Raw genomic sequence first — 16,271 nt, 5'->3', positions numbered from 1 at the left:
CAAGAGGGTGGCTTTTGGGGAGTTGGGGGTGGGGGGGGAGCATCTTGATCTGTGTAGGAAAAAAAGACTATCATCCTGGACACAAATTTATGACTTGAGGACTAAAGCCAGTTGGAAATTAAATTTCCCTGACTATCTCAACCAACTGGAAATGAGAGTTGTGTTCCTTTGCAAACAATGTATTCACTGTGTGCAGGAGTTGGTTGTGCCTTGCCAAGTCAGCCCACAAGAGGGAAATATTTATCATAGCAGATATGGATCCTTTGAACATCTAGTTAGTTCAAAATGAGACCTGAGTGAATTAAGATAAAATGGCTAGGTTTGAAGGGCAACTCACACCACTCATTCAGGCATTAGGCATTAATCACCAGGGGATTAAGAATAACCAGCCTTCAGGCTCTTCTAGCTTCCTTCCTGGAATATATATATAAAAAAGTTCAAGCTATAAGAACCACATTGCAGATGTTTCATCTGGAGCATCCCCAGCCATTCTCTGTACTGAAGGAGATACTACAATGACTTTATTTCATCTCATACACAGAAAAAGTACTTGGAGTTGAATGAACTGGGGAACAATGTCTTCCTCCATTTTTATCATCCATAGATTGTCTTTGGGCAGCATAAGATGCATAACCTTGTCTGTCTGCTTCATCCTGCATTGATAACTGATTGCATCTGGGCCAGTAGCATCATCTGGCCTATCATCCAACCCTGGATGTAAACTTTCCAAAGAACCAAATGGGCCAAATCTCATGATAAAGAAAAAGGTTTAAAAAGCTGCATTATGCAAAGGGGGATTCTGTTTTTTTTCACACCCATCTTGACACTTTTTTCCCTTGCATTTTCAGGGAATTGTGGTAGCTCTGTTCATAGCCCTTCTGGGCCTCAGCCTCTATGGTACAACCAAGGTGCATGATGGACTCTATCTGACGGATATTGTACCACGAGGTACAAAGGAGCATGCCTTCATTTCAGCTCAGTTCAAGTATTTCTCCTTTTATAACATGTTTGTGGTAACGAATGGAGGCTTTGACTACCCAAGTTCACAGGAAGCTCTTTACAGCCTGCATCAGGCCTTTGCTGCCATCCACTATGTAGTACGTGAGGAGAACCACCAGTTGCCAAAAATGTGGCTGCACTACTTCCGAGACTGGCTACAAGGTGAATTAATCTCTCTTTAGCAACTCACTTTTCTTAGACTGCTATTTCTTTCTCTCTCAAGCCATCAAAAGGGATGTTTTCCAGTTCTCGTTGCAGGATGCTTTGAGTGTAAACCTACTGGTATTTCAGGAGCAACCAGGATTTTGTTCTTTGTTTAACAAGATGTGTCCAGGGAGGAAAGTTCAAATATCTGTTTCATAACTGCACTTAGAATAAGATATATTATAGGCTACCAGAAACCCTAATAGATCTTTCTGTAAACATTTTAACCCCAACAACATTTCCATCAGATCATATAGGAATTGATTGTATTTTGCACAGAAGTAAACTTTGGCTGGCAGTGTTTATTTATATACAGAAGTGATGTGTATTCATGTCCTGCTGCCCACATAGGACATACACAACCATAAAATATTTCCTATCTCTAGAATTGAAACCCTATTCTTATAAGTTAATATTAGTATTGTTACATGCAGAGACTGGAGGCTAGCAAATACATGCTAGAATATTTTCTTGAAAGCTAGAAAAATAATGTCTTCCTTCTTTTCCCCACTGTTAAAACATCTGTTGATGCAGATATTAGCCACATTGTACTGTTCTTATTTGTCAGTAAGTTATTGGATAATAATCATACATTCCTACATTGCTTAAGTATATTAAATGCCTTGTGTTTAAATTCAGTTTCTCTTCACTATGTAAATCCTTTCCTGTGGAACCTGGCCGAAATTATTGTGATAAAAGCATAAGAGCAATGGGACAAAGAGGGAAAGTGCTAAATGTGGACAGATCTCTTGGAGAGCTCTCATTTAATTTTACCCCCTCTGAATGCCAGATCTACAGGCAGCCTTTGATCAAGATTGGGAAGCTGGGCGCATCACCAGGGACAATTATCGGAATGGTTCGGAAGATGGTGTCCTTGCTTATAAACTCCTTATCCAGACGGGCAACAAGAAAGAGCCTTTCAACTTAAACCAAGTAAGCATTAAGACTAACTCAGTAAGTTGTTCAGGATAAGAAAGCGGATAGATGAACCGTAAGAATGAATAATATAGGAACCGTAAAAAGAGAATTTCTGCAAAATATATAGAGGGAAAGGAGTGTTTCCTGGCTGGCAGTTATGTGAAAGGTGTTTTTTTGGAAATAAAGGTTTTGTAAGGATACAAAAGATCTGCATTCTTTTGGAGATTTGAATTTTATCCTGCTCAATTTCCTCATTTTTCCATCTGCCCCACAGCTGACAACTCACCGCCTGGTCAGTGAAAATGGAATCATTCCCCATGACATCTTTTACATCTGCTTGACGGTGTGGGTGAGCAATGATCCCCTTGGTTTTGCTGCTTCCCAGGCCAACTTCTATCCGCCACCCCCAGAATGGATCCATGATAAATATGATGCTACTGGTGAAAATCTTCGAAGTGAGTATTTATGACAGCTCCATTTTCATTCAGCCTTGTACCACATTTCAATGTTTCAACCCAAGTCCCATTCTGTCATACCATAAAGCTGCATAAATGCTTAGCTTCATAGTTTGGTGGGCATGTGGGCAAAGGAGGGACAATTAATCTTGGGGCCTACAAACAAGAGGGGGCGGGGGCAGGAGGTTATTTTCCTAATGGCGGCCTCTGCTTCCTCTAGTCCCAGCTGCACAGCCCCTGGAGTTTGCTCAGTTCCCCTTCTACCTCAATGGGCTTCAACACACATCAGACTTTGTGGCAGCTATCCAGAGTGTGCGTGCCATCTGTGATGAGGTGGCCCAGACACGTGGAGTATTCAGCTACCCCAGCGGATATCCATTCCTCTTCTGGGAGCAGTACATTGGCCTGCGCCACTGGCTTCTCCAAGCCATCAGCATTGTGCTGGCCTGCACATTTCTGGTGTGCACCCTGCTGCTACTCAATCCTTGGACTGCCAGTATCATTGTAAGTATTTTCATTTAAGGTTATTTGGGAAGAACGAAGATGTTCAATTGCCATATTCAAACACTATCTTCTGTAACCATACATATATACGTATGGTTGTCAAATTGGCTTTGTAATCAGTATTATTTCAAGCCCTCATAAGTCAGGGGCAAGGTTAAAAATGGGTTTAGGTTAAATTGTGTGAAGCATCCTGAGATTAGAGCCTTCCGCTCTTCCCCTTCAACCTCTGTTTTATTCTCATCTATGCAATACTCTAAAACTTTTAATTTTATCCCAAAATGCAATCCTAAACAATTACAATTCTTCACATACTCAATTTTTCTAATAATTCTGAAAATATGTTGATGTAGTGTGTATTTGGTTGCAAAATAAATAATTATTTTGGTTGGTCATATTGGACAGACGGACACACACACACACACCATCACATTTGTATGCCAGTTATCATATAAAATTTGGATGAGCCGGTGTTTTTGCAACAAAAAGCAAACCTATTTCTGTCATCAGTTTTCTCTCTATAGTTCTGAAAAGTTTAAGTTAACATATAGTTTATTTACAACTGATGTGTTATATACTGTTCCACCTTAATAGAAGTTGGTACACTGCATTTTTCTCCTCAACCATTATTATAGATGGATGCCTATCTGCAGCCTTGCACTAGTGTTCTTGCTTTGTCTTGCTTAAAAAGTAATTGTAATTTTTTAAAAAATATTGCATTGTATCATATTAACAATTCAGCTGATAATCTGTGTATGGAAGATTAATAGCTGCCAATGAATTTTAAGTACTCATTATCTAGCCTGTCAGATGCATTGATTAGATTTTTATCCTGCTTTTATTACTCTATAAGTAACTTAAGGCAACAATATACATAACACTCCTTCTGCCTCTTATTTTCACCAGAACAACTCTGTAAGGTTATTCCTCACAAAATTCCTCGCATTTTTTCTATGCTTCTTACTCAATTTTCACAATAGTTATATTTGGGGCTTTAATATTTATGATTTATTAATATCCATAACTACGTGGAACATATACCGGTAATTAAGAGCATCTCTTATATAAAAAGGATACTAAAGACATAATAGTTAAATGACACAAGGGTGCGCACATTTAATTTTCCTTTTTTTAGACATCAGTTAGCTTCTATAGACAATTCCTTCTATATTCAGAATATGTTTAAACCTTTAGCAGCTGCAAATTTTCTGCAAGAAACATTATTCATGCACCATAGCTTTGCGTTCATAAGCATTCTGTTTTCCCACTGGGTTTGCTTTTTTAAATGCTGTACTCATGATGATTTCTTTCATATCTAGGTATTTGTTTTGGCAATGATGACAGTTGAGCTTTTTGGCATCATGGGCTTGATGGGCATCAAACTGAGTGCAATCCCTGTTGTCATCCTAATTGCTTCTGTAGGCATTGGCGTGGAATTTACTGTACATGTAGCTCTGGTAAGATGTCCCATAAGAACATTTGCATTGCTATATAATGGCTTGTGAAGACATAACATGCTATGCTAGTGGCTCATTTGCACAACGTGGTAAGCTTGGTTAGCTTTAAACATAGTAAGCTTTTAAGCTGGTTACGGCTAGTGTCTTGGCCAAAGCTAACCTGTTAGTTAGGTTATGCATTAATTGGGTAACCAAGATAAAGTATTGTGTGAACTCAATGCATGTTGGTATCATTAAACTTTGCAGATAACAAGCTTTAAAAAAAATACTTAGAACCAGACTGAAAAGAATAGGACCAATGAATTAGCATCATAGCTTAGAATGGATTTGTACTCTCTTTAAAATTAATATGGATGGTTAGAATAGAATGTAATCTACTCTAATTTTTGATGCATGACTCTCTAATTGGCTATCTTTCTGGATTATTTTACATTAGAAGGTACTTTCTTTATGAAATAACTAAAGTAAGAGCTATCATTTCCAGGTGAGGCTCTCTGCCCTCCCATCTATGGTACCCAACTCTAAATACAAGAACTGATCCAGTGATCCAGCCTATTAGATCGCCTAAGCATCTATGTAGTTAGTAGTCTCTAAGAGTGGTTGCAAGATATCCTTTTTAGGTATGTTTCTGATTATTAATCTATTTTCAGGGGTTTCTCACCGCCATTGGCAGCCGGAACCTGCGCTCCACTGTGGCTTTAGAGCACACGTTTGCTCCTGTAATGGATGGCGCCGTTTCAACTTTGCTTGGTGTACTTATGTTGGCAGGCTCCGAATTTGATTTCATTCTGAGGTACAGTTCTTTCTTTTTCATTTATATTAGATTGATTCTCTGGATATATTCAAACAACATGGCAAATGTCCTATGATCAGTCTCAAAGCCTTAGACCTTTTATGGCTTTCTGGAGTATGTATGTCACCAGATTGAAACTGCTGATCCGTATATTAGGGTATCAGTAAGAGAAGGTATTTTTTTCTGATGGATAATGGGGAATTTCAGTAATGCGTTGTTCCAGTTGAATAAGTCCAAGGAGTTAACTAACCAAAGAGATTAGTGATTTAGATAGATTCCCTGATTCACCAGACTATAGGAAGGAGGAGTTGATGCAGTGAAATTAAACTTGCAAGATTCTGCTACCATAACCACTCTCAATAAAAGTAATTTTAGTCTTCCTGTGGAATTGATTTTCTGGTCTGGTCTACCTAGTGAGCCTTATGACTACCTTCTGAATAAATGCCTTTCCGTACCTCTGGCTAAGTTCATACATTGCACTAATTAATTATGTGATTTGTTTGCTTATGGTTTAGCATGACATGTGAACCTACATACTGTGTTTTAGCTCCAGAGTGGAAAAGAAAAGTAGGAACAATTAGTGAATCTAGCAATGAAGGTCTTATTATGGGCAGATTAACCAAATATGCACCAATTACTAATTTCCATCTTCCATTCCAGGTATTTCTTTGCCGTGCTTACTATCCTGACTATTCTGGGGCTACTTAATGGCCTGGTACTATTGCCTGTACTACTTTCTATTATTGGACCACCTGCAGAGGTAAGTGATCTTTGGTTCCAGAATAGCTTATTCCAAGATACATAAAAGATATCTTAATACATAAAAAGGAACAAAGGATTCCGAATCCTATTGGCAGATTTTGTTAAGAGACTATCCAGATACTATCGGAAATCATTATCAATAAGTAAATTGGACATTGGGTGGGGTTTTTTGTTTACCATCAATACCTTTCAGGGTTTGCTGTATAATTATGGAAGTTTTAATATTAAGGGAAATTAATATCAGATACAGTCAGACACATATTTTGAACTTTAAGAAAGCAGAACATAGGTTCTGAACATTAATAAGTAGGATTCCATGGACAGAAGCTTATAACATGAGAAACAAGTCAAAAAGTAGGTAGGAATTCCTAGACTGAGATACTAAAACACATTACAAACAATTATAATTGGAGGGGTGGGGAGGATAGATGAAGGAACCTATGTGGCTAAAGGAAAACTTCAGGAAAAATCTGAAAATGAGGCAGGTCACATGTAGGAATGAAAAGAGATAGCTTGAATCTCCATCTCTTTCTCTGTCTCTCTGTATGTGTCTCTGTCTCTGTCTCTCTCTCCTTACCTACCTACCTATCAGTGGTGGAATTCCAAGTTTTTTTACTACTGGTTCTGTGGGTGTGGCTTGGTAGGCATGGCATGGTGTGGTTTGGTGGGCGTGGCTTGGTGGGCATGGCTTGGTGGGCGTGGCAGAGGATACTGCAAAATCCCATTCCCTCACCACCCTTCTAATCTGCTTTCCAGCTCCGTTCTCCTGTGCAGGGCAACAAAAGAAGACCCAGCCAATCAGCTGGGACTCGGGAAGCAGAGAATAGATGGGGGCGGGGCCAGGCAGAGGTGGTATTTTCTGGTTTTCCGAACTACTCAAAATTTCTGCTACCGGTTCTCCAGAACTGGTCAGAACCTGCTGAATACCACCTCTGCTATCTATCTCTTAGAACTGATAGTCCTTGGGATAACAACCATTTGTTTAATGAAGGTTCAAAGTTACAACAGCCTTAGAAAAAGTGACATACAAGCCCTTTTCAAAGTTACAACCCCATCCAACCTACCATCCCCGCAGTCACCTGGTTGCACTTTGGGCGCTCAGCAGCCAGCATGTATTTACGACCATTACAGCATCATGTAGTCACTTGATTGCAATGTGTCACATTCTCAGCTGGCTTCCAACAAGCGAAATCAATTGAGGAAGCTGGATTTGTTTAACTATGAACAACCATGTGATTCACTTAGAGACCATGTGATTCACTTAACAACCAGAGTAAATTGATCATAAAATCAAGTCTAGTTCTGTGATGACTCACTTAATAACCACATCACTTAGCAATCAAAAATCCTAGTCCTAATTGTGGTCATAATTAAGTACTATCTGTAGTATCACCATTCAAATGCACCATTTGAAGCTTAATTTCTGCTCCAGAAACCTAAAACAGGAAAAAAAAGGAGGAATTGCTCTGTTATATTTTTCATTGTCAGAATTTGTCATGAATTGAATTCTGGCCACCTTATTTTAAGAAAAATTGCAAAAAAGTTGGAACCAGTGCAGACAAGAGCAACAAAAGTTATTCCAGATCTCAAAATTAAATATTTTAAGGAAGAATTAAAGGAACTGGCAATTTTCAGCCTCAAGATTACATGAGTCATAGATATAATTACACTTTTAAATACTTGTCAACTGAGAACTGTTCTCTGCTGCCCACAGATGATGTAGAGTTAAAAAATAATTATTTACAGAAAGAGCAGTTCTACAGTAGAATCAATCCCCAAAAGAAAAGACAAGCTTTCCTTCTTGAATATGTTCATGCAGAAGTTTGATATGGATGTTTTAATCTGGATTCCTGCACCAATCAGGCAATTGGACTCCTTCCAAGTTTGAGATTCCTTGAGAAAACAATATAATGGGATATAGATGTTCTGATCTGCACTATTTCACCATAGGGGTCTTATGTCATTTTCTTATCGGAAGTGCCAACTTAGATGAATAAAATTAAGAGAAATATATGTCAGCTGTGATTCACTATTTGCTACACACAGATATCTAGAGTTGCCTTTTTCAATTAAGTGCTCTTCAGATATAAGAACTTTTAAGCAATTCTGGGAAATGACCCCAGACTGAGCTGGTTGCTTAAGAGGATCACTTTTGAAAGCACAACAGCTGGAGAACTTTTGCTAGCTCCCTTATTCTGTACTCATCTCTTTTTCAACATACAGGTCACACCAGCAGATAATGGCAGCCGCTTGCCAACACCATCACCCGTCCCACCACCTATTAACCATCACAGCTTCTACATTCGCCAACATGGAAATGCTTTTGGTGACTCCTCAGACTCAGAATACTATTCAGAGACAGTTAGTGCATCAGAGACTGGTGAAGATGACCGCAGCACATATATCATCTCCCCAGCTCAATCTCAGATCTTGGTCAAGGCCAGCAAAAGTCCAAATTTTCCCCAAATCACTGTAAGTATCCATCAGGGCTCAAAACAACCAACTTGGTTTTTCTGGCTAGACGATGTTATATCATAGAAAGAGAAGACCAAAGACTCCCAGATTGCAGCTCCAATAAGAGCACATTTTCCTTCATTAATTGGAGAAGGGACAAAATCAAAACTGGGATTGTTCATTTTTTTGGTTCTAATGCTTTAGGACAACCCCTGGGCCGTGGCTCACTACTGGGCCTTGGATTATTTGCAACAGGGCCGTGAATGGCAGGCCAGCAAGCACAAGTGCACATCAGAGGTGGTATTCAGCAGGTTCTGACCAGTTCTGGAGAACCAGCAAATACCATCTCTGACTGGCTCCAACCCCATCTATTCTCTGCCTCCCGAGTCTCAGCTGAACGGCTGGGTCTATTTTTGTTGCCCTGCACAGGAGAATGGAGCTGGAAAGCAGATTAGAGGGGTGGGGAGGGAATGGAGATTTTACAGTATCCTTCCACTGTCATGCCCACCAAGCCAATCCACACCACGCCCATCAAGCAACGCCCACAAACCTGGCAGTAAAATTTTTTGAATCCCACCACTGGTTCACATACCACTCACGTTGCACAAGCGTCAGGGCAGTGTGTATGCACATGCGCACCAGCCTGTTGCTTATACAAATTGAGCTGTGTGTGAATCCCAGCCCACTACTTGCCCAGCCTGGTTCTCCTCCTCCCTCCCAAGCCCCAAAAGTTGGGGATTGCTGCTTAAGAATGTTTTCCCCCTTATATTTCTATGTGCAGCGGAGAAGAGCCAACAGAAAAGATTATATGTAACTCAGGATTGAACAGTTCAGTTGTTGGTACTCTCTGAGCTTGGTTGTTTTCTTGTAGACATTTCATTACCAGGCTAGGTAAAATCATCAGTGCAAGGGAGACTGGAGTTTGCTGGCTGTTTATATACAGTCATTTGGCCTGCCAATCTTTGCTTCCTCCTTGATTTTTTTGATAAAGTTATCATTTTCCTCCTGAGGACTTATGTGGTGTGGTTTTCTACTTATCTGGATATTTCCTTGATTTCTGATTGCATCTTTTAAACGATATGAAACAGAGTTTATTTCTATGTATCTGCTGATGGCTGGTTTATTTGAATGCCAAGCTTCCAGAAATTCTCTAGCATTTTGGGATTTGGATTGATCTAAAACATTAACAGTTTCTCAGTTGAAACTGTGGTTGAGTATATCAATGTATTAAAATTTCATTTTGTCTACTGAGAGCCAATTGGTGTTGGTAGATATGGTCTTCTAGTCCTTTATCTAAATGGCAGTCTTTACATTTTATATTGGTGATAATACTGTTTTTTCTCAAGTTTTCTGATTTGCTTAAAATGTTTTACAGGGATGTTGTTAGCTGGCATGCTACAGTGATGCTAAATACTTGTGAAAGTAGGTTGGTTGTCTTGGATATACAGAAGTATTGTCCTTTTTGTAGGTTATAATGGTTGTGTTCTGGTGGGTTATAGAATTAGGCACTTTTCGATGAAGCTCACATCTGATGATAATACGTAGCTATTAATGAAATGTCTGCAAGGAAACAACCAAACTCGGAGAGCACCAAGAACTCAACATTGGAGAGGCACATTGAGACATAGTAATTGAAACTGAGAAAAGAAGACTTAAAGTAATATTCCAAGGTCAATAGTATCACAATGGGAGAAATGCTTGCTCCGAGTAATGTTTTATTATTGTGCTGTTCTCTTCTATACCTAACAGTAGTCTTTTCTCTCCTGTGCAGGTGGTAAAAAGCTACAAGACAAGCCTAGAATCACCTTTATCATTGTGCAGCCCAGAATGGACCCAATCCAGAACTCCTGGTGGCCATTTGCCAGCAGCTGTCACAGAAATCAAAAGTTGTTTGCAGCAGCAAGAACAGCCCAATCACAGACTAGGGTCTCAATTGGCTACATCTCCTCCCAATCCCCTTCAGACTAAATCCATTACTCACAGCACCAAAATACCACCTTCAGGACCTGGTGGCACTTTCACTACAGTTACAGCTACTGCCTCGGTGATGTTGGCTTTGCACCCACCTTTGCCTGGATCTTGTCGGGGCTACACACATGAGGGGTTTGAATCTGATGATAGCTCTGAAAAACCTGGCCCCAAACCATCTGACAGTTTGGAACTACAGGACCTAAAGCAGAATCATTAGCCATCCACTTTGCCAAGCCAAGTCACCGGCTCTAGAACTCCTGCCTCAGGGCTGGCCGGCATCCCAAGTGAGCATGGGGGCCAGATACACCTCACATCACAGATTGTGAAGTTCGCTAAATTTATGGAAACTCTTGCATTGCATCTAACCAACTGCAGGCATAATCAGTACTGCTGAGAGCAAAGAGACCAGGTTATTTTCAGTATCCATATTGCAAAAAAGCTGATGGGAGAATATCTCAGCCTTCCCAGGTGTATCTGGCACCAAAAAGCATTCTGATTTCTTGGGTGTCAGGGCTTAGATTTTGGGCCCTTAGTTTGTGCCAGTGCCCCTTTTAATATCAGGCCTACTTGAATCTAAAAAAACGAAAGTGACCATTCTCCACAAGCTGTGTGAACCATCTCATGGCTTTCTTTGGGCTAGTTGCCCAAACAGCCTCCCTCCATGGAGAAAAGAGGACTCAACTATGTGTGGGGAACTCTCCCACATTGTGCTGCTATTCTTTTATTTTTATTAATATTATTATAATTATTATTTTAAACTGTATAAAAGAGTCACCAAACCCTCCCCCTTATAATTATTATAATTATTTTTATTATTTTCACGGCTCTCTCAGTAAACGTGTGGCAATTTCCCTTTAAAGGGAAACACCAGGGTGAAGTTGTAATTGGGAGACCACCCCTGTTGTAATGTGGGCTGAAAGGAGAATGCAGTGGTGGGGACGCGATGTGTCTTAAGATTCTATGCAAACTGGGTGGGACAGGCTGCCTTCTGCTCTGGTTCCCACCAGTAGTACTGCCTACCCTAGCATCTGTGATGTCTCTGTTCTGGATCCTATTCCTACCCCCCTTCCCCTATACTGTATACACTTTCTCTTACTTTACTTGCCTCTTGTATCAACTGAAAACGTTCATCACAAAAATGTCTCCTAAGCAATTTCTGATTAGTGTTTAAATGTTCTGCTTCATGACTAATAGAAGTAAGGGATTGTTCCAGAGAGAGTTTTTTAAAATTTCCCCCACCCAGGAAAAAAACATAGTTGGATCTTCAAACATCAAAGAAAGATAAGAGTTATCCTGGTAGTTGACACAATGCCGGGATACAGAATGCTTACATACCTACATTGATTACAAAGCTTGTGTTGCACATAAGGATTGAAGATATCTAGAAAAAAAACAGAGAACAATAATCTCCATATGATAAATTCAGTTGTGTACTGCCCTGATTGAGAGAGTATTATGAAATAAGGTCATTCATTCCATGTTGTTATTGGGGTGATACCATGCTCACCATTGAGATATTTTTACCGATAATATTTTTCCTCTGCTGAGATGATTGGCTTCTTGAACTTTATGGTTATAGTAAAATACTCAAGCCACACTTGGTAGCCAAGTGTGGCCTAAGCATTTTTCCCCTTTACCAGAGGAAATTTTTATGTAAAAGAAACTGTATGTGTGAAACTACCCTTTGATTCTATTTTGAGAGATTTTTGAGCTGACCAGAAACCTCTCCCACTCTGTAAGATTTTGGTGCAATTGTCAAAGCAGAAATGTTTGATCTCCTGCCTAAAAATGTAATCTTGTGGTTGCAGTTTATGTTCTTGAATTCTCCTTCTGGTTCAGCTGCTTTAGTAGAAAATTTAAAATGAATTATCATTTGGCAACAGGGTGCTTCTAAAAGAGAAGTCCCAATTCTAATATATAGGTTTGGTTTCTGCATAACCAGGTCAATATTGCTTTATAAAACAGTTTGGTTTTCCATTCTGTTTCAGAATGTCAGAAGTTCTCTATGAACTTTAAAGTGATAGTTTCTGGTCAGGTCTATAATCTGGGCACCACAAGCGAATGACTGACACCATATATGTTAACACACAAATTTTCCTGGCGTTAAAACAGCTTATATTTATTTATTTATTTATTCCTTTCTTTCTGTCCTTTTCCAAAGGAGAAAAGATGGCAGCTGGAGCAATATTTTCTTTGGGTTGTATCTATTTACATGAGGTTACCAACTTCCTTATGTTAAACTACTCCCTATTTAAGTTAGCACCAAATCAAATGATAGATTTGCTTAATATACTATTCTTTCATCTGCTGGATATTAAGCCTGCCAAACATGGCAGTTTTCCACAAAGAATAAAAAAGCAAGGTTCATGGATTTAGATGTTTTTATTGGTCACCTACATCAAGCCAACAGCCCAGAGATCAAGCAACTCAATGCCCTCTGAATATTTTGCAGCTCAACCTCCATTAGTCCTACCAGAGCCACTAGCAAGAAATTGAGGTAGTCATAGTCCAAAATATCAAGAAGGCATTAGGTTGTCTACCCACACAGGTTACAAGAAATTAGAGGTTGGCAATTAGAGACGCTGCAATTGGCAAAGCCTTTAAGGATTTTTGACACCTTGAGATCAAAACAATCTATTGTATACATACATGCAAACACATGCAGCTTTCTTACAAAAAAGATGAAATTATTCAAAACAAAATTATGTACCAGTTAAGGCAGGTAAATTGTTTTAGCTGATCCTGATTATCGATTTGGGGATTTCAGAACACAGGAAATCCACTCCTATTGACTTCTAGGCATGATGCTACCCAACATTTAGACACTAATAGTTTACCATTTTAACCATGATATTAATATGTTCAGTGTTAACTTTTTAAAGCATTGCCAGTGTAATTGTCTCCTAGCCACTCTGAGGACTTCACCTGAACTTGTGACATGCTTAGGAAAAAAATTGTATCATCCCCTTGGGCACAGAGGCTGTTATCACAATCAACCCATATTCTTACAAGAGTTGATTCTTGTTGGAATCCATTTCCCATTGACATTCTTCCTTTTAAACCCCAGGCACTTTAACCCCTTCCTTTCACCAAAAACTGCTGTAATTTTATTTCCCAGCCTAGGTTGGATTCACTTCTTGTAGGTTTATGCCTACACATAAGCACATTCAGTTTATTTTAAACCATCACTGATTTCTGGAGTCCAGAGAAATTTCCCCAAACTCATTTACTATAGGGCCACTGACCTGGCTAGCATTTGGATCAAAGTTTTCCCACCATTAAATTCTTCCTTCCATCCACTGTCTAGAAAGAACTGAGTGCTTCTGAAAAACCAATCCCTCCCCTGCCCCCTCAGCAAATCTGGGATCAGTGAAGCATGATGAAAAGTGGACACATTGTATGTGTGTTGTGTGTGCGTGCACGTGTGAGAGTATGTAGTGGGTGTGCTAGAGATCTGTTAACCTGATAATGTTGTTTTGCCATATAAATTATTTATATGAAAAAGAAAGATTTATTTTTGTAGTTTGTACAGACGTCTAGCCTTGCAATGGAATTTTTATTTTTAAAAGTAAATATATATTATATATATAAACCTATCTTCTAGTGATCCTGTGTGTTGTTCTTTGTTCCAAGTAAGGTTGAAGAACCTGTGATTTTTCTACGGGTTGACCTATAGTGGTGATTTCCATCTGAAAAATAGTGCTCGGCCAAAAGTTTACATTAACTGATAGCATAAATGATTTCATTATAGGTGCAGGAAAGGAAATTCCAGTTAAACTGGCAGAGAACGGAGGCTTATGAATGAACAATGTGAAAACAATTGTTCCAGAGAGATACAATTTAGCTTGCTATTTTGAAAATGAAAGGTAGACTGCAAGAGAAAGAACTGCATCTTACATTACCCTGACAAAATCCTAGATGACACAAAGTTCTCCATGCTGAAATTAGTTAACCTATCCCTCTTGCTGCCTTCCCTGGAAAAATCAGTCTCTCCACCTTCCTCTTAGTAGTGGCTGTACGGCAGCTGTCTGATAGTGTTTATTTTTCCATAGTGCATGAAGGAAGGCAGCACAAAATGGCACAGATCTACATGTGCATGGATATGTCTTGTCAGCAGCCACAGGGACCACAGCTGAGCCAATTCCACAAGCAGAGCAACAAACAGAATGAAGAAAAACAAATAGAGATCCGAGTTCTCTCACACAGCACTGAAGCCTAGAGGTTCAGTTAGGGGTGTTCGCTTTAAAAAGCAATGTTAGTTACTCCTTTTTCCTACTGTTAGTTGTAGTTTGCAGTGTGCAATGGCTTTAGCAAGAGTCTGATTATGAAAACAAAGCATATGGATAGGCAGGTGTTTGATGCATCAACATATACGATAACTTTAATTCAAAATTATGGCTACTCCCAAGAGAAAAAATGTAGAATCTTCCTAGAAGAAGGGCTGATTCATTTCAAATTAGCAGCTAAAATAGCTATCCATGTTGAACATGGGAGTCAAATTCGGCCTGTAAAAGTGCAATTAATAGGATGTTACTAGCATCCATAAGATGAGAAATAGTTCTTTTCAAAAACTTTGTTTCAAGGTTGTTGATGTAAATCCTGTAGAAGTACAGTGCCAAGCCCTAATCTTCTTGCCAATTTAGTATCAGGTGAACAAGTTAGCTGAGCTGTTTCTTATCCTTTTATACCAACTCACAATGGGGTTCCAAGCTCAGTGTCTGTCTGTTAAAAGCATCATTCCTTCCGTTCTTCAAGCCAGTTGCTTCATAGCAGGATGTCAGTCCATTTCTCAAAATGAATCAGCTTCCTGATTCTTGGAAGTGAAAATTGCGGCTTTAATTGTTGTAAGTTGAGAACTACTTGTGCAGCAGATTGATATATACTATATCGTGTATTTTATAAGCCATGTCTAGCAACTACATGGGTTCATAACTCTTTTCCAGATATACAAATATTAAGAAACCTACCCCTTTTCTACTTATATTTATGACATTTTTTAAGAGACCAAATCTGTTCCTTAAAATAGAGCTGTCATCTGCCAGGTTAAGTCTGAACAGTCAGGAAGTTTCCTTTTTTTTTTGCCTCTCTATTGAAATCAGCACACAGACTGCAATCCCAGTCGGATCTTGCCAACCGAAGAGGCAACTGTAACTTAAAGAGAGCCGAGAAGGCCTTGTAGAAAGATGTTTGGCAGGACATGCTAACAAGATACTCAATTTCAAGGCTGCTTGTTCCTGAGGCATTCAGTTCATTTGTGCTCAGAGACAGAAGGTGAATTATGAATGAAAAATGTAGATGGCAATAGGACAAGGGATGAACAATAATAATGGTTGTTTTTCTTTTCACAAAAAATAAAAAAACAGAGACCACTGCTAAAATAAACATTTGGCTTGTTGAGACACTGAATGGGAAAAGAGTTCACCTTGTTTTTAAAACCTAAAAAGTCTAATGGAGTAAAAGAAATTCCAAGAGGCAGAACCTCTCTCAAACCCTTTCAATACATAGGGACTGTCTTTCTTCAGCCTTGATTTAATTGAAGGCAGTCAGCCATTCACACATATGATATAGATACTAATGCACACATTCACACATAAAACTGCATCAATCCTAAGAAAACTGATGTTCGACTGGACTTTTTTTGTCTTTATGATAATTGAAGTTCCAGCACTAAATAAGCAAATAAATCAACCCCAACTAAAGTATTGCCTGTTTGAGCAATGCGTAGAATTTTTCTTTTCCAGCTGCTTTCATCATTTA

At 39.1% G+C, this 16,271-nt stretch overlaps 1 protein-coding gene across 1 annotated transcript in view; it reads left to right on the top strand.

Moving 5' to 3' along the window:
* PTCH2 (patched 2) overlaps positions 1-14,121 on the top strand; it is a 59,257-nt gene extending 45,136 nt beyond the window's left edge. Inside the window, exons 15-23 of the mRNA XM_026707306.2 lie at positions 849-1,161; positions 1,994-2,136; positions 2,396-2,576; positions 2,797-3,080; positions 4,397-4,534; positions 5,185-5,327; positions 5,988-6,087; positions 8,313-8,561; positions 10,315-14,121. Coding sequence (XP_026563091.1) covers positions 849-1,161; positions 1,994-2,136; positions 2,396-2,576; positions 2,797-3,080; positions 4,397-4,534; positions 5,185-5,327; positions 5,988-6,087; positions 8,313-8,561; positions 10,315-10,731 — 1,968 coding nt within the window. The 3' untranslated portion in view covers positions 10,732-14,121. The remainder of the gene's footprint in view (positions 1-848; positions 1,162-1,993; positions 2,137-2,395; positions 2,577-2,796; positions 3,081-4,396; positions 4,535-5,184; positions 5,328-5,987; positions 6,088-8,312; positions 8,562-10,314) is intronic.
* Positions 14,122-16,271: the final 2,150 nt, after the last annotated feature.

This window comes from Pseudonaja textilis, chromosome 3, assembly GCF_049901715.1.
Source record: "Pseudonaja textilis isolate UNSWEBS1 chromosome 3, rPseTex1.2, whole genome shotgun sequence".
In the NCBI taxonomy this organism is placed as follows: domain Eukaryota; kingdom Metazoa; phylum Chordata; class Lepidosauria; order Squamata; family Elapidae; genus Pseudonaja; species Pseudonaja textilis.
Note: the sequence above shows the minus strand (reverse complement) of the source record. Positions and strands in the feature narration are given on the sequence as shown.